This window comes from Juglans microcarpa x Juglans regia, chromosome 1D (genome assembly GCF_004785595.1).
Source record: "Juglans microcarpa x Juglans regia isolate MS1-56 chromosome 1D, Jm3101_v1.0, whole genome shotgun sequence".
NCBI lineage: Eukaryota > Viridiplantae > Streptophyta > Magnoliopsida > Fagales > Juglandaceae > Juglans > Juglans microcarpa x Juglans regia.
Genome location: NC_054594.1, coordinates 5,351,799 through 5,372,984, shown reverse-complemented (window position 1 = coordinate 5,372,984; position 21,186 = coordinate 5,351,799). Strand labels below are relative to the sequence as shown.

Here is a 21,186-nt window from a genome sequence, read left to right as displayed (position 1 = left end):
ATCCGGGCGGATACCCATGTTATGATACTCTTGATGGACTCCCAACCTTTGTGATTTGGGACCCCATGAATGAGGTTCAAGGGGTAAAATAAATTTAATAAAATCACAAACTGTTCATTGCAAGGAATTGACATCTATTCAATGTTCGCCCAATATCCTAACTAGAGAATCAAAGCAAACTTATAAAATAAAATAATGAATCTATTTTACAATAAAATTTTACATTTTCACCTACAATATCAAATCATGTTAGTTTGTAAATTTATTTCGTCTTTATGTAGACCAAGCATTTCTCTTCTAGAAGATTTGTGATTGTTGGGAATAAAATAAACTAAGCCCAACTTATCCTGTGACCATCATCAAAAGTAAAAGAGAGAGAAGGAAGAGACAAAAGCTGAAAGAGGTGAAAGGTAAGGGAAGTTAAGTCAAACACGCAAAGGGAAAATATGATAGGGACATAAGACTGACAAGAGATGAACCACTCCCAGGAGAACTCGATAAAAGGAGATTTCCCTACAAGACACCACAAACTTCTCGAGGCCTCTTCTATCTTCATCTTGGAGACTCCAAATGCATCATCTCCTTCCTATAGGCAAGAGGATCCCCACCTCTATTGTACTGAGAGATACGTGAAGGTATAAGAGACCGTACAAATCATCAAGCATAGTGAATTTGCTCTCCAAACACCATGTAAACATAGGCTTTATCCAAACCACAAATTTGTATGTCGCTCTCATTTATATTTTATTTATTATTTACTTTCATGGATGAACACAAGAACACTATACCATCGCCCAAGCCACTCTCGTGGGTTTGTCAATCTCAAAGATGTCTCCTTCTTCCTTTCCAGCTTGTACTGAAATGGACATCAAGAGCCATTTCCCTATGGTATATCATAATCAAGATGTAGAGAGATTGGATGAGTTTAAGGCTCTGCTTGTGGGAATGGAGTTAGTCTAGTCTGCACCAACTCCTGCTGGGTGCCTACGTTAGCGAGTGATGTCTCTTATACTGCCTGTTGTTTTGTTTCTTGCCAGATGATCCTTCAATATGCATCGTCCTGATCCCAGTCTCACTCATGCAGACAACTCCCTACATATAGATCGACCTTGCAGCAGCCCCGTCAACACTTCTCCCGAGCCTTCTTGGTTGGTTTTGCTCCTACGGGTTTTTTAGCATGCAAGATTTCCCACATCTTTTTTACAACTAGTTTTACAATCAAACTAATGAAATCACATCATTTCATTGAAAATTTTATTTTAATTTTACAAAACTAAAGTTGTGAAAGGGTTTTTTATTGCAGGGGCTGTTTAGTGTCTATACCTCCTTGACATACTGCGGGTTGTAAAGAATGTTCTGGGCCTTCACAGGGAAAATGAATGTAGCAGTTGAGTGTTCGGAAGACTATAGATGACACTTGGTCGGAATCTTTTTATATATAACATCAATAATCGAGTGGATTTCAGTAGACCACTTATATATAATATACACATTCTTTATAATTGAACTGGTTCAAGTTCCTAGTGAAAATAATGAACGGTCAGCCTCGCTGTTTGCCTTTCAAAGCGACCCCACTGCCTCGAAAAGGAAGTTTTTCTCACAGAAAGCAGTTGTAACAATGGGATTAATGCAATTATGAGAATAAAGTGTATATCATACATACTATTTGTCAAATGAAGAGAACAAATGCCACCAACACTTCAGGCCATCTGGCCGGGCAGCAATAACTCAAGGTTGCACCCTAGTGCAGAACCAGTCTTTTTAAGATCTAGCAATTTGGAAGGGGGTGTGACAAAATAAAACAAAAGGGGAACAAGGATACTGAATGGGTTAGATAAACTAGATTAATAATTCAAATTAAACCATTTAATCCAAGCATAAATCTTAGCAATAGTTAAAAAGACTCGCTCCTTGGGATTTTAATGACCTCTTTGTAAGTTACCAATTTGCATAAAATGGGTAATAATGAATGTCAAGTTCGAGGGCATTTTGGGTTAATGCTGGATGCATTGCTGACACTTTTGGTAGCTTTTGTTAGCACTGTTCCCATATGCACCTATTCTGTAGGGAAATATAACGGCAATGTTTTGCTGAGAAATTTGAATCATATTTGCCAAATACTACGTAATCTATAATTCAAATTTCACAGCAAAACATGTCCCTGTCATAGCAAAACATGTAGGAACAGTGCTAACAAAAGTGTCAGCAATGCCTCTAGCAATAATCCAAAATGTTCTAAAAAATATACAGTAAGATCCAGAAAGCATCTTCAAAAGAATGAAGTTAAACTAGGCCTCTTGCATTTTGACTTCCAAACTTGTGTCCGGTACCTCAATACCTCAATACTACAATACGGCACAGAGACTTCAGGATGATTACCTGAATTTGCAATACTCAGCATGAGGTCTTGGATCCTAGAAATAAACTTTAACCCAGTGACGCCCAGCCCAAGGTGGTAAAAACAAGCCCAATAAAACCTCTTAAGCTGTTTTCAGGTAGGATACACCAGCTTTACAGGAAACAAGTATCACCATTTGAGTAAAGAAACATATTTTAGAAGTACTCTCTTACAGACAATTTTAGTATGGGAAATGGAAATCCTTCAACTGGGTATCAGAAGTTAACTTCCATAAAGTCAATCACACACCTCAAGTTGATACAACTAGAGGCATTTGCTATCATTAAGAAAATGAAAGTAGAACAAGAGTAAAATAACTATCATGAGTCAGTTTAAGCCATAAAATTACAAAAAAAAAAACAATTAAACAGGATAGACAACAACTTATCATTAGTACATGGTGTGCATTTGAAGACGCATTTGATCAGCATTACACAGATTACAGATAATTTATGACATTCAAGCCCACCTCCCTTGAGGAGCACAATATTCCACTGCTTATGCTTCATCGATCTGCTCCTGCATGAACCCCAAAAGTGTAGCAGTTTAGCAAAATTCATATCTTGGAGTCCACCATGAGGAAGATTATTTAGCTTCATGAGCTGGGATGTTAAAATGAAGTAAATGCTGTTTTGCACTATATTGGTTTAGACACAGTAACCATCCTAACTTGAAAGAACAATCAAGGATCAGAAGGATTCACAGTCAGACCAATTAAAAGCTTTGGATTCAAAAGCAAGGTAATCCCCCAGCCTTGGCTGAAGACACCATGAAGCCAATAGTGAAACATGGCCAGGACAGTGTGAATGGTGATATACTAGCTAGACAGGATGAAACTGGGTCACAAGGTAAAGGAGATATATGAAAAATGTAGAACAGGAGTTGAGAAACAAGGGAAAAGAGCATGGGCCTATATGAGTACAACCAAGCGAGAAGGTGCACATGTCTGACAGCTAAAGCCTGAAGCTGCATAACAACAAGAAGGCCATACTGATGGGAGAATAAAAAAGATCTATACTCGGTGTATTTACTCCTTGACTTCTCCAGTTGGCCTGGCTGCTTAACTTCTTTTTTGATTCAGCACTTCCAGTTTCAGAATTAGCTCACTCAATTTATTTTACTATCAATTGTTTTTTTTTTTTTTCCAGCATGTTTAATTCACATATATTTACAATGAAAGCAATGTCATTGAAATTTTCTAGCAGTAGTTTCCATAACAAGGATCTGAATATGGGCAGGTGGAATCCAACGGAGAAGTTTCTTTTCCTCTTCTCCAAACCGCCTGATTGATTATCCTTCACACACACAAAGGAACCTGGATTAACCCAATTGAATTTGAGCCACCATTGGCTCTGGCACATCAATGCTCTGACTGACTAGCAATTTTGGGCAAACAGCACCACACCAAATTTGAAATTACTGTTACTGCAAACTCAAAAGGATATCCCAAGGACACTGGAGATTGAAGCCATTCAGTTTTGCTGTACAAAGGACCTTTAGTAAGACTATCACGTTTTTCCATTGCATTTAAACAATATTTTGCAAACATGATCAGGATTTTTTTTCTAAATTTCCAGAGCCATATTCTGGTGATGCTCCATAATTATTTATTCTGTATCTCTTCACAGGCCCGATTTGTGCTTCTAAATGCTATAAAAAATGTTCAAGGGTTTTGTCAGAATGACCAAAGTCTCGTCTAACTTCAAGTTGTGCTCACCTGCATATCTGAAGTCCAAAGTGTAAGGTTGTCCCTCAGCAATTGCATGATGAGAGTGCTATCCTTGTAGGACTCCTCGCCTAATGTGTCCAGCTCAGCAATAGCTTCCTCAAAGGCCTATGGACAAAGAAGAGGTTCAAAAATCCAATCAGTACAAAAAGGTCAACTAAAACAGATAATCACCACATCAGCCTGTAGTAAACTTTCAACTTAGTAACATATGGAAGTAGTATCTAAGAACAGTGCATCCATATCTTCCGTAGACCAACATAATGCAGCTATTTTTTTATACTCTTTTTGGTTTTTTTTTTTTTTTTGGGGGGGGGGGGGTGTTTGAATAATCAGATCATAAATTTACTTGCACCTTCACTTGGTTGCTGTTTCCAGAGCAACTGAGGGACTCATTATAGACTTCAGCTTCCCTTCTAAGGAGTTCTAGATAAAAGTAGGCAAGTTCAAAAACTTATACTAAATGTGCCAGAACCTGACAACACAGAATCAATACATTTACTGTTATGGTTTTTTCCTTTACTGATTTTAATCATCCATGTTAAATAGAACGCAGAGACACCCCAATACAATAATAAATGACATTTTAGAAAATTGACTTACATTCCATAACTTCAACTAGACCACTAAAGGGGCCAGTCAACAAGTGATCTTTCATAAGTTCTATATCAAACCGGAATGATATATTTTTTATCCTTATGTTACCGAAATTATATCTTCAATTAATTTCTTACCGCCAGGAATACCTCAAACAGATAAAACCAGTGATATCATGCGATCTGCCACAAGATGTTAAGTCTCCCAAAATCCTTGTTGATATAACCCACATCCCTAATTAAAAAGAATAATAGCCCACAACCCTTCATTACCAGCATAACCCTCATTCCAATTCCTTACTGACCAACCAACCTTAGCACATACATCCACCAGCAAACGAGTGTATCCTGTTCCAGTAATTCGTGACCCACCTCTGCTTGAGATTGAAACTCCACTAGTGTTTCCCTATGCCTTTTAATGTAGCAATTCTAAGCTGATATCCCATTTGATCTGGTTCAACGTCTCCTACTCATGGAACATCTCATGTGCTTGAAGTTATTCCAAGGCTCAATTTGAATAAGACCCAATCCTAATTTGAACCAAAATTCAAGAAAATGGAACTGACAAAAGCAAAAGATCCTATGGTGGCCATGATGATCCCATTTCCTGAATTCATCTCGATCACACTTTGGAATTGTGGACAGATACCTGAAACTGATCCACAAGTGGGCCATATCGTTAGGACTGAATGAAACATGGATACAGATTTACTTAGGAAAGGTGGTCCAGACCTGAAGTCACATTAATCCCATCAATCCTAAATCTCAACGATTTTTTTTCCTTTTTTGTTAATAATGTTATCAATAAATCTCATTCAAATAGTCCTCTCTCTCCGAATATTAATTTCGCACTTCTAGTCACACTTAGGTTGCGTTTGGGTAGTGAGATAATCTCAGATATTATGTGAATAGTAGTGAAAAAGTAATGATAGAATATTAAATAGTAGTGAATAGTAGTAAATAGTAGTAAAAAGTAGGTGAAAAGTATTAATAAAATAATGAATAGCAGAATTCCACTACCCAAAATAGCCCTTAATTAAACTTTTTTTGTAATACCGTACTCCATTGGCCGTTTGTAATAAATTTTAATGGATTAAATATCCATGATTTTCTTGTATCAATGGATGCTCATGCTTAGATGTCACTCTTGTATATGTCCTGTGTACTTGGACTGTCTATCTATATCATGAATAAAAATCTTGTTTACTGACTAAAAAAACCAATGCACATAGCACCATCAGCAAATTACTAAAGTGGAAATGAAGCTTGCTAAGGCAGCCAAGCACATGGATGAATTTATTAAGTTGGATAGGAAACAAAAGAGACAACTAGTAAAATGGCTCAAAGGCATAATCATGATTGTGAAGCAGAGCATAAGAAATTCACAAGCTCGAGCTTTCCAATCCTAATCATGTCTACAAAATTCTTATATACATTCTGGTCCATCTATAGCTTATAATTTTCTTCTACTTTTCAAAACATATATAATGTTTTGTTCTTGTCCACTATACATGTAGTACAGAAGAGAGAAGCAAACCTGCTTTGCCATGCCACAAGCTTTCTCTGATGAGTTTAGGATCTCATAGTAAAAGACAGAGAAGTTAAGTGCCAGCCCCAGCCTTATAGGGTGTGTCGGAGCAAGATCTGCAAGTGCTATATCCTTGAAACCAATAAATAACCATATAAGCACATAAATGAGAGAAGTCTTCAATGAAATATTTTCAATCAAAAGATGAAGTACAAAGATAAATCTTTTTTTTTCCAAATATAAAGTAGACTTTCCCTTGTGAGCAAAAACTAACTAGCATAGGCAGCACCCTACAGAACAACCAACCAGAGAGAAATTGAGGAACACTCAACAAAGTGAAAAGTAAGGAACTGGCTTATCAATGGAGATACGCAGAGGCTTTGATCTATGCGGAATATCAACTGAATGAAAATGTAGATACGTCAAGTAATTGATGCAGGAAGTCAGTTGATTAATTTACAACACTAAGCTTGAAATGCTGGTTATTACTTGATGGAAAGTGTATTAACACTTACACTTCTAGTAGATAATGCCATGGACATGATAAGCTGCTGTTTCATAAAACTGGACTACCACCGTGACTTTCAGATATCTAAGTACAGAAGTAGGATGAGTTGTCTTATTTCACCTTCAATAAACAAAATCCCTTATATGTTTAGCTGAAAGATTTTACAATTATAAGGGTTCTGGGTTCAATATTTATTTGGCATTTGTAAAATCTAAAAATTTGGGACTCATTTAGAAATATATAGAAATTTAATAACGGGATCTTCATTATTAATTTTGCAAATGGAGAAACAAATCCTACAAATCTTCTCACATGTCATTAATTGGAACGAAAAAGGGCCCCATAACCATTTCAAGGACTTGAGACCCCGACGTAAAAAAACAGCAAAGCTCATACTGAAATCTCAATGCACAACTTCCCGGACATCTTCAGAACAGAACCGGAGTTACCTCGACATTTATTAAAAAAAATGGATACTGTTTTGAAAATTTGTTGAGGAAAAACTCAAAAAACATATGAAATTCTATATGCTAAATAATAAGTTCATCTAATCAGTTCATCTAATCAACCACTACTATGGCTCTATGCGACACAACGGTAAACAATTTAAGCTCAATAAGATATATAAATTAATTAATTAAAACCTGAGCCGCTTTGTAAGCCAGCATAGTCTCCTCAGCCGCGGTTTTCCTCTCATCCCCAACCTTGAACTCAGCCATATAGCGATGATAATCGCCCTTCATCTTCAGATAAAACACCTTGGACTCCCCTGTGGATGCCGACGGCACCAGATGCGAGTCGAGCAGCCTCAGAATCCCAGCGCAGACGGTTGAGAGCTCCGACTCGACCTTGGACCGATAGTCCTTGACGAGGACGACGTGCTCCTCGTTCTTGCGGCCCTCTTCCTTCTGCTCGATCGAGGACACGATGCGCCAAGCTGCCCGGAGTGAGCCGATCACGTTCTTGTAGGCGACGGAGAGGAGGTTGCGCTCCTCCACAGTGAGCTCGGCGACCTGGTTGGAGCCAGTCACAAGGTTTTCCATGAACTGGACCATTTCCTCGTAGCGCTCGGCTTGCTCCGCCAGCTTGGCCATGTACACGTACTGCTCCCTAGTCAGTAAAGAAGCCATAGGAGTAACGAGAGAGAGAGAGAGCAGAGATTCAGTTTGAACAGCTTTGGACGGAAGGTTGTAGAGGTGGCTGTATGGGTTGGCTTTCGGAATTTTGTGAGACTATGAGGAGCATTAGCACAATCGTGGGTGAGATTAACAAGACCTTACTCGCTTTTATATGGAAACGAGTGGAAAAGGGATAGGATATAATGTCCTTTCAGGTGTGTGGTACGCTGTCGTTTTCTCTCATCACATTGGGTATTACGGAGATCAATTGGACTGTGGCGGAATGCCGGCGTGGGATTTTGATATAGGCGAGTGTCGTGGTGTCAGTGCACCAGCGCGCGTGGAGTAATCATTCAGGCCGTCTTATTGGTCGATGTTTATGAGAACGGGATAGAAGCTGAGATGGATGAGCGTCAGATTCCACTTGGACGGTCCAAAGTCAAAGTTTTTTAATACTCCGAATGACCTTTCGGAGGATTTTTATAAGGGTGTGGCTACCAGCCGGATGGGTGAAATTCTCTATTTTACATCTATAAATAATGAGATGACACGTAAGAATTGTAGCAAATTGAAGAATAGAATCATATGTAGAGAATCGTCATTCACACAGTTTTTTCTTTCTTTCTTTCTCTTCCGTTTTCTCACTTCCCTCTCTTGACGGTAGGCCAAAACCCATTCCCTTGCCCCTCTCTCTCTCTATCTCTCTCTCTCAATGGAGGCTTTTTCCGGGTTCTCTTTGCCCTGCCTTAAGACACCAGGTTTTCTTCATAATTATACGAGGAAACATGGTGTGGGAATCACAAGGGCCTCTGTGGCTTTTGTGCAGCAGACCGAGAAGACAAACGTTGCACTCATCGGTAACCCCGCACTCACTAATGGTCTAAAATTATTTCGCTGAATTGAAATCGTTAAGGTTGTTGGATTTGAGTGGAAACAATCTTTCACCCACCACTCTCGATATTTTTGAAGGTTATGATTGAGGGAAATCATCTGCTGGTTTCAAATACAATTGATGTATCTCACTTACCTGCTAATAGCCCACCATCTGTTAGTCTAAGGGTGTGTTTGGATAGTGAGAGTATATCTTGGATAGTGAGAGTACTTGATATACTCTCACTATTATTCTTTACTTTATTATTATTTTTCACCTATTTTTTTATTATTCATTACTTTTCACCTACTTTTTATTATTATTTAATATTTTATTTTTTTATTTTTTATTATTATTCACAAATATTCTCAATACTTAGGTATTTTCATTGTCCAAATCAAGCCTAAAGCACTCGACAGAGAGGAGAAAATGGAGAGGGTGTAGGAGAGGAGAATCAAGAGAGGTACTGTGTAGAGAAGAGAAAAGGAAAAAAGGGAGAGGAAAATAAGAGAGGAGAAGTTGCGGGGAGAATATAGAGAAAGGATGAGAACTGCTTCAGTAGATTAGCACCCACCATAAAATATATAAACCTCATATATGTCAAGATTATATTGGCCAGTGTAAATTGGGATTTCTCACCCGACCGGTTCTAAGTTTTTCCCTTTTTATAAAGGCCCAAAATTTCAATATTGATTGAGCTGCTCAATTTCCACGCCGAATGTTTTGCACTAGTTAATAAGATTGTCAATTCACGACGTTTTGTTGGGTCTGATCATGTTAAGTTAGTTTGTGTGATATAGAAGTCAATCCTAATCCAACTCAATTGGGCAAATTTCTCAATACAAACTTATTAATTTCATGTTGATCTCTAACAAGATCACAAATATAGTAAAAATTATCAATTCTAACTATCGTGTACAAAGTTCTACTCCTGTCAAAGACCCTAACTTGACTCCTGTAAATAAATTTTATAATAGGTAAATGTCGAGTTTGGAGTTTGTGTGAGAAATTGTCATTCTACTCCCTAAGTTTGTTTTCTTTATATATAGCAAAATGAAGCTTTATTGCAAAAAATAGCTTACAACTGATTATCAGCCCGGATGACCTGAGCAATAATACCAAGGAAAGATCCCCACCAAATACTAATGTTAGTTACATTCCAAGCAAATTTTGCAAACCTATAAGTAGCTTCATTTCTCATTCTTCCAACATGTTGAATAGTAGAGCTACTGAATCTTTGCATCAATTCTCTAACATCTTTAATAAATTATAATGTTGCCCAACATAGACATAGAATTTGTTGTGAGTTGAAGCACTTTCACTAATATCAGATAATTACTCTCTACTATCATATCTTTTATTCCTGAGTGAACACTGAACACTTAGTTGTAAGCCTCGAAGTATTGCTAGTAGTTCAACTTCAATAGGATCATTAATCTCATTCTCCATTTTGCTAGCTGTCATTATTAATGATCGTCTATCATATCTAATAATAATCCCTACACAAGCGTTGTGTTGCTCAGCAAACTAGCTTCATCCACATTAAGCTCCATAGTCCCTTGAGGTGGAGGCTCCCATCTGCAGTAGCTTTTGTTCATCTTGATAGGCCTTCCTCTTAGATCTTTATAATTTTGTTTGTAAAAAGCAAGAGCAAGGCTAATTACATGATCAGGTGTTAGGGTCTTCTACTCATAAACCAGATGGTTTCTTCTGTACCAACAACTCCATGCTATAAGAAAGAATAGCTCCACATCTTTTCTTTGACGTTTCTCCTTGACCTGGCTGGCAATCTCTACGAAATCATAATTAGACTCAGATATTTATAGTGCAGGAAGGTGTTGTTTCCAACTGTTTTTAAATGTAGGACAGTACCAAAGTGTATGTGTCGTATCTTCCATTGCATTTTTTACATAACTGGCAGTTGGCATCATTGATCACCTTCCTCTTTATTAAGTTATGTCTTGTTGGTAGCCCCTCTTTACATGTTCTCCAAACAAATACTTTGACTTTATTTGGAAGCTACAATTTTTAAAGTTTTTTCTAAATTGTCTTCTATCTCCCAACATTAGAACTCTCTCCTTGTATACTCTCTTGCTTCATGTCTCTGAAAAATCTATAAACACTCCTTATACTAAACATGCCATTATGCTCAGGAGTCCATGTAAGTGTCTTCATTTTCACCTGAACTAAGTAGGATCTTCAGATCCTCATTTGCAGTAGCTGGAGGTAGTAGAGTCCTCACCTTTTCCACATCCCATCATTTAGGTTAAGGGTTGGTTTGGATTCAGAGATGATATGAAATGGTTTTAGATGAAAGATAAAAATGTTGAAAAAAAAAATATTATTAGAATATTATTTTTTAATATTATTATTATTTTAGAATTTAAAAAAAATTGAATTGTTTATTATATTTTGTGTGAAAATTTAGAAAAGTTGTAATGATGAGATGAGATGAAACACTTTCCGAATCCAAACGGGACCTAGGTTTGGATTGAGAAACACTCTCAACCAATCTCATCTCATCATTACAACTTTCACAAATCTCTACATAAAATACAATAAATAATTCAACTTTTTCAAATCTCAAAATAATAATAATATTAAAAAATAATATTCTAACAATATTTCATTCAACTTTTAATTTTCATCTCAACTCACTATCCAAACCTAATCTTCTTATGCCCATCAATAAGATTATCCACAGTGTCATTTAAGTCCCTGACATCCCCTCCTACAAACAATGTTGTAGGCTTCTAAACCAGGAATCCAGTTATCAGTCCATATCTTGATAGTTTGCCCATTGCCTACTCTTCATCTACAGCCAATGATCATCTCTTTTTTCGTCCCCCCACCAGCCGCCCAAGATACCTCTCTAGACATAAGAAGGATTGTGGTCAAATCCTTGAATCTATGAAATTCCCATCACGAAAGTATTTAACTCTAAAAATGCTGTGAAGTAATGTATTTCTTACATTCATGATTCTCCATCTCTATTTAGACAGAAGAGCATCATTAAAGGATTTGAGATTTTTGAAACCTATACCACCAACATGTTTTGGCTTGCACATTTGCTTCCAACTAACCCAATGAATTTTGTATTTTTGTTTTTATCCCCACTAGAATTTAGCCATCATTTACTCTAACTCATTACAAAGAATACTAGACAATTTAAAACAACTCATAGAATAAGTGGGTATAAAGAGAGCCTCCGCCTTTATCAACATCTCTCTTCCTCCTTGGCATAACAACTTTTATTTCCAACTCTGAAGCCTCTGCCACACTCTATGTTTAATATCTGAGAAGGCCTTATATTTAGTTCGACCAACCAGTGGGGGCAGTCCTAAATACTTATCATATTGTTGAAAATTTTGGACACCCCAAAAGGATAAGAGTTCCTCTTGATCCTCCCTGTCAACTTTCCTACTAAACACCATAGCTGTCTTTAATTTGTTAATTCTTTTTCATAAGGCCCTCTCATAAATCTCAAGAAGTTTATGTATTCTCACATTCTCCTGCTTGTTAGCTTACAAAATAAGACATTGTCCTATGCAAAGAGAAGATGAGTAATTTCGGAGCTCCTTTACAAATCTTTATTCTAGATAATTATTTTTTAGCTTTAGCTTGTTGTAGGAAGGAAATCAGTCCTTCAGTAGACAACAAAAACAGATATGGGGACAATGGGTCCCCCTGTCTAATTCCTCTGGCATGAGTAAATAGGCCCTTAGGTTCACCATTAATCAATGCATAAGATGATACACTTTTAACACAAAGCATAATAATCTAAATCCACTTTGCCTCAAAACCCATTCTGACCATGACTTCTTCTAAATAATCTCATTTCAAACAATCATAAGCTTGACTGATGTCCAGCTTAATAGACATATAACATGTCTTTCCCTTTCTTTTTTTCTTAAAAAACAAATCCTCTCATAATCTACTAAGATATTATCTGTACTTAGCCTACCTTGGAAAAAAGCACTTTGAAAACTAAAAATAATAGATTGAAATACTAATTTAAGCCTATTAGCCAACACTTTAGAAATCAGCTTGTAAATCACATTACAAAGACTTATAGGCCTAAAATCTGTTATTCTATCAAGTTTCTTCTTTTTAGAAATCAAAGTAATGAAAGTAAAGTTGAGAGATGTAGGAAAAGTACCACTGTTAAGGGTTTGCAAGACGACAGAATTAACTGATTCCCCAACAATGTGCCAATACGTTTGGAAGAAAACTTGTGTCATGCCATCAAAATCTGAAGCTTTTGTAGGATTCATTTGTTTCAAAGTTGTAGTCACCTCATACTTGGTGAATTTCTTGGTGAGCTCTCTATTCATTTCTTCAGAAATTCTACCTTTTAAACCATCAAGGAATTTAAAATCTTTGCTTTGTGTGGATGTATCAAACAAGGATTGGAAATAATAACCTTATCTCTTCTTACCCCAGCTTGCCACAACCCTTCATCATCTTTTAGCACAGTAATAAAATTTGTTTTCTTTTTTTGAGATGTCTTCTTGTGAAAGTACTTGGTGTTTTGGTCCCTAAATTGGAGCCACAATGCCTTTGATCTTTATCTCTATAGTATCTCCTCAATCTCCAACCAGCAATATAAAGTATTTCTAGTATTCTGATGCTCCTCTATTCTCAAGCATAGAGGGTCAAACATTTGGATTTTGTTGAAGATGTCTCGATTGTTTGATTTTTTTGTGGACTTATCCAAATGTTCTTTTGTTCCATACTTTTAGTTGCTGGGACAGAACCGGCATACACCGGTTTTGCATTTTCAAGAATCGGTACAACACCGGTTACTCTCCTAAACTGGTATTTCTGTTTTTACCAGTTCCGATCTGGTTCGGTCCATTTTTTTGTTTTTAATATATATTAAATCTCTGATCTCTTATACTTATATATATTAATATATATATATATATATATATATATATAAATATTAGTAATACGCTAATACTATTAGTATATAGTAATAATATTGGTATAGTACTATTACTATATGTTAGTGATAATATAGTAATTAATATACTAATATATATTAGTATTACTAATATATTTATCAAAAGAAATATGTTGAGAATTTATTAAGCCATAAAATGTAATTAATATATATTTTATATTTAAAACATATGATCAAATAAATGATCATGTTTAAGATTAAAATTTTATGTTATAAATTATAATTTAACATTATTTCATATATAATTATAATTTATAAAAATTATATATAATATTAAAAATTAATTAAAAATATATAAATATGCGAATCGGTATGGTCTGGTCCGATCCTAGAAAACATAAAAATGAGACCGGATTGGTTATGACTGATTTTTGCTGGTTCAGGCCGATTTTCTAATTCTCCAATTTATTTTACAGCCCTAGCTGAAATTTTGTCTATCACCCTCTTCATATCTACATTAATAGGACATTTACGCCAAGATTCTGCAATTATTCTTTAACAATCTTCATGGTCTACCCATATAGCTTCAAACCTAAATAACTTCTTGCCTCTACTATAATATTGGTCACCATGTATGTGTAAAATGATATGTACATGATCCGAATGAGCTGATGAGTGATGATTCTGTAAGGTCTTCAAAACTACCCTTAAATGTCCCAAGTGATCACTTGGCCTCATTTGGATTCAAAATTCACATCAACTCATCTCATCTAATTATTACAATTTTCTCAAATTTCTACACAAAATATAATAAACAATTCAACTTTTTCAAATCTCAAAACAATAATAATATTAAAAATAATATTCTAATAATATTTTATTCAACTCATCTAAAACCATTTCAACTTATCTCTGAATCCAAACAATGTCTGTTTAACTATACACAAGAATATCATCAAATGACATGATAATAAATTTTCTAATAGAAGGTCTAAAAATCTCATTCATCAGCCTTTGAAAAGTTAATGGTGCATTGGTAAGCCCATAAGGTATTACAAAAACTCATGGTGACCCTCGTGTGTATAAAAAACAGTTTTGAGTATATTTTTAATTTTCATCCTGATTGATGGTAACCCGATCGCAGGTCGAGCTTAGAGAATATTTTAGCACCATATAATTCATCTAATAGCTAATCTATGTTAGAAATGAGGTACTTATCTTTAATAGTATCCTTATTGAGAACCTAGTAGTCCACACACATGCGCCAGCTGCCATCATCCTTCCTTACCAAGAGGATATGTGAGGAATAAGAGTTTTGACTGAGTTGGATGATTCCTGCTTGCAACATCTCTTGAGCTAGCTTTTCAGTCTCCTCTTTCCAGTAATAAGGGTACCGGTAAGGTCTCACACAAGTGGTTTTAGTTGCCTCTTGAAGCTCGATGTGGTGATTATGGCTCCTTGGTAGGGGTAACCCAGTGGCTTTAGTAAACATTGCATGTAAGTTATCTTGGGACTGCTTGCTTCCATGAGTTGAAGCCAAACTCTTTTTCCTTCTATCAGGACCGGCTCTTCCATTAGGCAAGGCCCATAATGGAAGAAGCCCCCAAATATATATATATATATATATATATATATATATATATATAAAGTAGAATTTTTAAAAAAAAAATTATATACTTAATAAAAATTTTAAATTAACTCAATGAGAATGAGAATATAAATAAGATCAAATAGATATTATATCATTATTAGTTTTTAAGAGTATCATATATAATAATTATTTTATCTATTCTCCAAGAATACACTTCTTTTTTGTCATTATTAATTTAATATATAATTAATGTGAAAATTATAAATAGCAAAATTTAATTTTTCAATATTCATAAAATGTTTTTGTATAATTCTTTGAAGAGGTAAGGACCCTTTTTTTTTTTCCAAATGTGTAAGTTGCTTATAGAACTTTATTGACAATAATGATTATAATTGTGTCTAAGAGTCTAAAGTACTTGTAAAACTAGATTTAATAAAATTCTCTCTAAATCAAAATTTTCTTAATAAAGATTAAAATCAGTTATTAATTGAAAATGTGATATAAAATATTAATCAATAATTTTACTTTACAAAATGATAACAATTATTTCTAAATAAAAATATAATGTAAAAATAAAAATAAATATAATATAATATAAGGCCTCCATCAAAATTTTAGCCTTAGGCCTCGGAATGTATTAAGCCAGCCCTGCCTTTTATCATGGTTGCCTTACTGACCAATTTTCTAGTCCTCATCAAGGTTGCTCACTGGTGACTTTAATCCTTGCAGTAATAATGCCTGTCCACTAAGAGAGAACTTCATGTTGAGATATGCAAAATTCCACTGAATGGTATCCAAACTCCTCAACCAATCCACTATCAACACAATGTCACAACCTCCCAATATTAAAAGATAAAGGTTAGCCAATAAAGCATAGTTATCTAATTTGAGTGAAACTGTCTTATAGTAACATTGGTAAGGGAGGGTTTCCCCTTTGACAACTTTGACTACTATGTGACTCTTTTCCATTGGTAATCATGCACTTCTAGCTACATTCAAATCAATGAAGTTGTGTGTACTTCCTATATCAATAAGTATAATTATAATTTGCTGGTTCAGCTTCCCCTCCAATCTCATGGTTTTGGGAGATGAAGCACCTGCAATTGCATGTATTGAGATGTCCAATAATTCAACTTGTTGAGTTACTGGTCCAAAACCAGCTTCTGGTGGTGGGTTGTCTTATTCCTCCTCTTCCTCTTCCTCAACTTTTAGTTCCATACCTTCCAGTAGGTAAAACTTAGGGTTGTTACATCTATGCCCAAGTTGGTATTTCTCATCACCATAAGAGCACAATCCATTCTCCCTCCTTTCTTGCATTTGGTTGGTTGTAATTTTTTAATGGGATAAGTTGGATTCCAAGATTGGTATGAGCGATTTATAGGTTGAAGTGATACTGGTGCTGATAACCTTATAACAGGGTTAGGCCAGGAAAGCGGGGTATGTGGGGTTTAGTGGGTGCTATGTAGGGTATAAGATGGGGGGTAGGGGCTTTATGACTTTGATTCCTTATCCAAACTTCTTCCTCTTGTAGCCAAGCAAGTCCAAAAGCAGCAGTAGGGTTGACTTGAACATAGTCACCACTATTTGTAGCAAAGTTTTGAAAATCGTTCCGTTCCGCTCTGAACAATTGGAATTTTCTGTTCTAGAATAGTAATCGAAACTGTGCAACTATATATTCCGTACCGGGTTAAATTCCAATGGTTTCGACTCGTTTTGATACATTTCGACCGGATCTCGTAATTCTAGTTGGAATAAGGGTTTCGGTCCAAAATTGTATATAAGATGGTTTTTTTGTAAATATGTTGAATCTCATGGTATATTCATAATTTAGCTACTTTTTCTCATTTCTTTCTATTTCTTTTCTGATTCTCCCCATTCCCCTTACGAATTCATCTGAGTCTCAGCAAGAAAAAATTGAAAACCCTTCATCAATTTCCACTGTCCACAATCCGATGATGCCAACTCCACAACATCGCAAGTCACAACTCCATCACATCGTAGCTCCATCAAGTCGCAGCTCCTGTTGCTTTGTCCTCTACGCGACAATTCCATTCCAAATCCAAAACTCGTACAGGTATATACTTTATAGTTCTACCTGCTTTATAGTTCTACAACCCCATCAAACACTTTAAAGGACTCCCATCCAACTAACAGTCTCTAATGGATCAAAGTCAAGTAATTACTAAAATATATGGAAAGTGGTCCCCATATGTGATGTAGTGGGTGGGCACGAATGATTGAGTACTGGGTTGGTCAAATATGTTTGGGAAAATGAAGATTTTGAAAATATGTTGGTGTTGGGATTTGGGAAAGCACTTACTGGTTTTCATGGTGATCCTCACAATTGATTACTCTAAAGTTTTGAACTCCACTAAGAGCTGTCTAAATGCTTTTGAATGCACCCTTGATCGATTTAGAATTTTAGACGCTTGAAATGTTGCCTCGTAGTTAAAATTAATTGGTGTTAGGAAAGATATACTCATATTTTTTTATAGTATTTGATTATGACTCGCCTGAATACTCATAATCCAGGAAAATCAATAATATCAAAAGTCAATTTCGGAAACTTAGTATGCTTAAAGTTTTAAATACAAAAAAGATAAAAGATATACTCATTGTTGGTTCTTGATATGATCTGTTTTTTTTTTTTTTATCATTATGTAGGAGTATATAAATGTCTAGTTGTCAATCAAACAATGCTACATCTACGGCACTTGCTTTTGCTAGATCAGAGGATCCAGCATGGGCCCATGCACGCGTAGTGCCAGGGGCAAGAAATAGTACTCAATGTGTCTATTGTAGCAAAACAATTAGCAATTCATCAACGTGAAACAATTAGCCCATGTAACCTCAATATCCTTTGTTAAATAATGTGAAAATATATTTTAATTCTTTTATTTAGTTTAAATAATAATTTATAATTGCACTTTTGCTATAGTTGCATAGTGGACTAATTTTGAAAATGAGGTTCCAACTCTTCAAAAGTTTACAATTCGCATACTAAGTCAATGTTGTAGTGCAATTGACTGTGAAAGAAATTTGAGCACATTTGAGTTTATTCATTCAAAGAAGATGAATATATTAGAGCATAAAAGTTTGAATGATCTAGTATTTGTTCATTATAACTTGAAACTATGTGAGAGGTAAAATTTTTCAAAAATAATGTTTTTTACTGTTGAAAAATAAGTAACATTTTCACTTATATATGACTTTTATTTTGGCAGAAACATAAAATGGGGAAGAGATGCTCTGGATCCAATCAACTTTGAGAACATTGACTTGATGGAGGAATGGGTAGGTGGAGAATATATCTTATTGATGGAGAAGACTTAGATTGGGGAAGTATTGAGGAGCCATTAGTCTCACTAAATTTGGAAGACGGTGATAATGTTGGTCTTGATGTTAATGATGATGGTGGTGACATTCAAGAAAATATTTTGAATAACATTACGTATGTTGATCCTTATTGTCTTATTGATGAAGATGAATGATTATTTCTTTTAATAGCTGGATTGAGAACTTATAATATTTTATTGAGTTTTATAAAAATGTGTGTTTAAGACTTGTATTGAGTATTGAGAAGTATTATTAAGTTTATCAAGTATGTATGCTTTTAAGATTTGTATTGATTTTATTTTGGAATATAGTTATTATATATATAATTTATTCATATAACGTCTATTTTGAAACGGTACACCAAAACGTACCGGTACCGAAATATTCCGTTCTAGTGCCTTAACCGGAATGGTCACCGAAACGGAATTCAAAACTTTGATTTCCATATCATCACATAGCCCACTCAAAAAATTAATAATGTGGAATTCCTCAATAAGACTTGTAATCTTGTTAGACAAGATCTCAAAGTTGGTATGATAATTCTCCACACTACTAGTTTGCTGTAATTTGGGGAAGGCCCCCACAGGGTCTTTATAAGATGAAGGCCCAAAATGAACTCTCAGTGCAATCACAAACTCCTCCCAACTAGCTAATGGGCTTGATTCCATTAACCGACTATACCAAGACAGTGCCTTCCCTCCATATGAAAATATGCAATTTGTAACTTTCTAGTGTTTGACAATATGAAAAGAATTGTAGTACCTTCAAAATCCACTCAGTAGGGTTGATTCCAACAAAATGGGGAATGCCCAAGTGAAGAGTACAAGCTTGGATTCCACCTTCGCTCTCAAACAATAGATTGGCACTCAACTTAAGATTGTCCTCTATTGGTAAGACTTCTCCCGAGTGAGTTTTGAAAGAGAGTTGTGCCAAATTCTCATAACTAGCAGCTAAATTGCTAATTTGCTGAAAAGCCGTCTACATCAAGGCCCTCTGCTTCCCCTGCTCCTCCTTCAATGAATATGTCTCCCATCTTAAAGTGGTTGCTGCTTCCACCAACTAAGCATTGTGAGTACCCTTAGGTTTCAGCCATGCCACAAGAACGCGGCTTTGAGACCACCTTATTATGGACTTAATAGTAAAAAGATAGAAAATGTACTAGCAATTCGAGGAGTCAAAATCCCCCCAACACAATTCAAGTTTCTGGGCAAAATGTTATAATTTCATTCCATGCATCAATACATTAAATAGAGACATAAAATAACTTCTAAGCTAAACAAACAGAAAGCATGAACTAAATGGACTAACAACTGCCCCTTAACTAGACCCAAGTGCCTCAGTGGCCCAAGACCTATTCAACTGATAACTACAACCCAAAATGATAACGGCTAAATATATAAACTAAAATAAACAATATTACCCTAAACAAACTGATAAATTCCAACAAATACATAGCCCTGGTAAATAACTCTCAAAACCATGCCCTAGGCTTATTACACAAACCACGAGATTTCCAAATCCAATAACCACCATACAAACCTCAACCCTAACACCTCACAAAATCAATCCACCAAATCAGTTAAAACCAAAATCATCCAAAAATGGTTTACATGGGCCATTGATGCATCAATTATAGAGCATGCTGAAATTAGCTTAAGAAAATTCTTACTTTTGATCAATGATCATCAAGCCTTGTAGTTATAGAGACTGAGAGAAAGCATGCAAGAACTTGCCATAAGAGAATGGAGAGAGAGAGAGAGAGAGAACAAGACACAACTACAGAGAATGAGAGAGACATACTAGAAGCCTGAAAATTTTTAATGTGAACTGAGAAATCAACGAGAATCAAAATTGAAAGTATGTAATGGGATGAGTATAGGGTAAATAAAAATGATGCGGTTTAACATATGGTTTAGATAATTTGGATAACTAACTAGGTATCAGGTAATAACTCAACCGAAATCAATACATTTCAAAATAAAATCGTTAGTTTCGTTTTCGACCCATTTCATAGCGGGTCGATTATTTCAAGTTCGATCGGTACCACAATTTTATTGTGCAATAATATCGTTCATATAAGGTGTAGATGGGGATCTACATGCTATTAGTAAGCTGCTTAATCATGAACATTTGATCGTTTTTAGTATGGCATTAAAGATAATAAAACTATTTTTTTAATTTTTAATCAATTATTTGATAGCATCTAAGGGACAATGAAACGACTAGAATTAAAAGGCTTATAAGAATACTCTCGAGTTAAGGCGTCGATATGTAGAGATGATTGGCATGCATCTCCTACCCTTAATAGTGTACCAATAAAAATTTAAATCCATAATCTTTCATTTACAAAAGATGACGTTGCAATCTTAATTTAAATATATTCACTCAACGAATTAGATTAGTGTCTTTTATTTAAGTAATGCTAAATACAATCTTAAAATATATAAATTTAGCTCATTTCTTTTAAAAAATAATATGATCTATTATTAAAAATATATATAAATTTAGCTCACTTCTTTTAAAAAATAATATGATCTATTATTAAAAAAATAATTTTTTAAGCATTTTTCTTTTTTAAAAATGATATTCTACGTACAAACGGTTTAAC

At 35.2% G+C, this 21,186-nt stretch overlaps 1 protein-coding gene and 1 long non-coding RNA gene across 2 annotated transcripts; one reads left to right on the top strand and one right to left on the bottom strand.

Annotated features, from left to right (window-relative positions):
• Positions 1-1,148: 1,148 nt before the first annotated feature.
• On the top strand, positions 1,149-12,888 carry LOC121250719. The gene is made up of 3 exons (XR_005937842.1): positions 1,149-1,281; positions 3,095-3,102; positions 12,878-12,888. It is a non-coding gene; the product is annotated as an uncharacterized LOC121250719 (long non-coding RNA).
• Positions 2,654-20,341, bottom strand: LOC121250708 (14-3-3-like protein GF14 kappa). Its single transcript, XM_041149898.1, has 5 exons — positions 20,327-20,341; positions 7,401-7,910; positions 6,258-6,380; positions 4,116-4,232; positions 2,654-2,917 (listed from the first exon to the last, which is right to left on the bottom strand). The coding sequence occupies exons 2-5, from the start codon at positions 7,884-7,886 to the stop codon at positions 2,897-2,899; spliced, it is 747 nt and encodes a 248-aa protein (XP_041005832.1). The 5' UTR covers positions 7,887-7,910; positions 20,327-20,341; the 3' UTR covers positions 2,654-2,896.
• Between the last annotated feature and the right edge of the window lie 845 nt (positions 20,342-21,186).

What these genes read in the sequence shown, in the direction of transcription:
- LOC121250708 (XM_041149898.1), bottom strand. Translation starts at nt 7,886, where the DNA reads ATGGCTTCTTTACTGACTAGGGAGCAGTACGTGTACATGGCCAAGCTG. An exon ending in TGGCTTACAAAGCGGCTCAG is followed by an intron (nt 6,381 to 7,400) that starts GTTTTAATTAAT and finishes ATTGGTTTCAAG; the next exon opens with GATATAGCACTTGCAGATCT. An exon ending in TTTGGACTTCAGATATGCAG is followed by an intron (nt 2,918 to 4,115) that starts GTGAGCACAACT and finishes GGGTTCATGCAG; the next exon opens with GAGCAGATCGATGAAGCATA.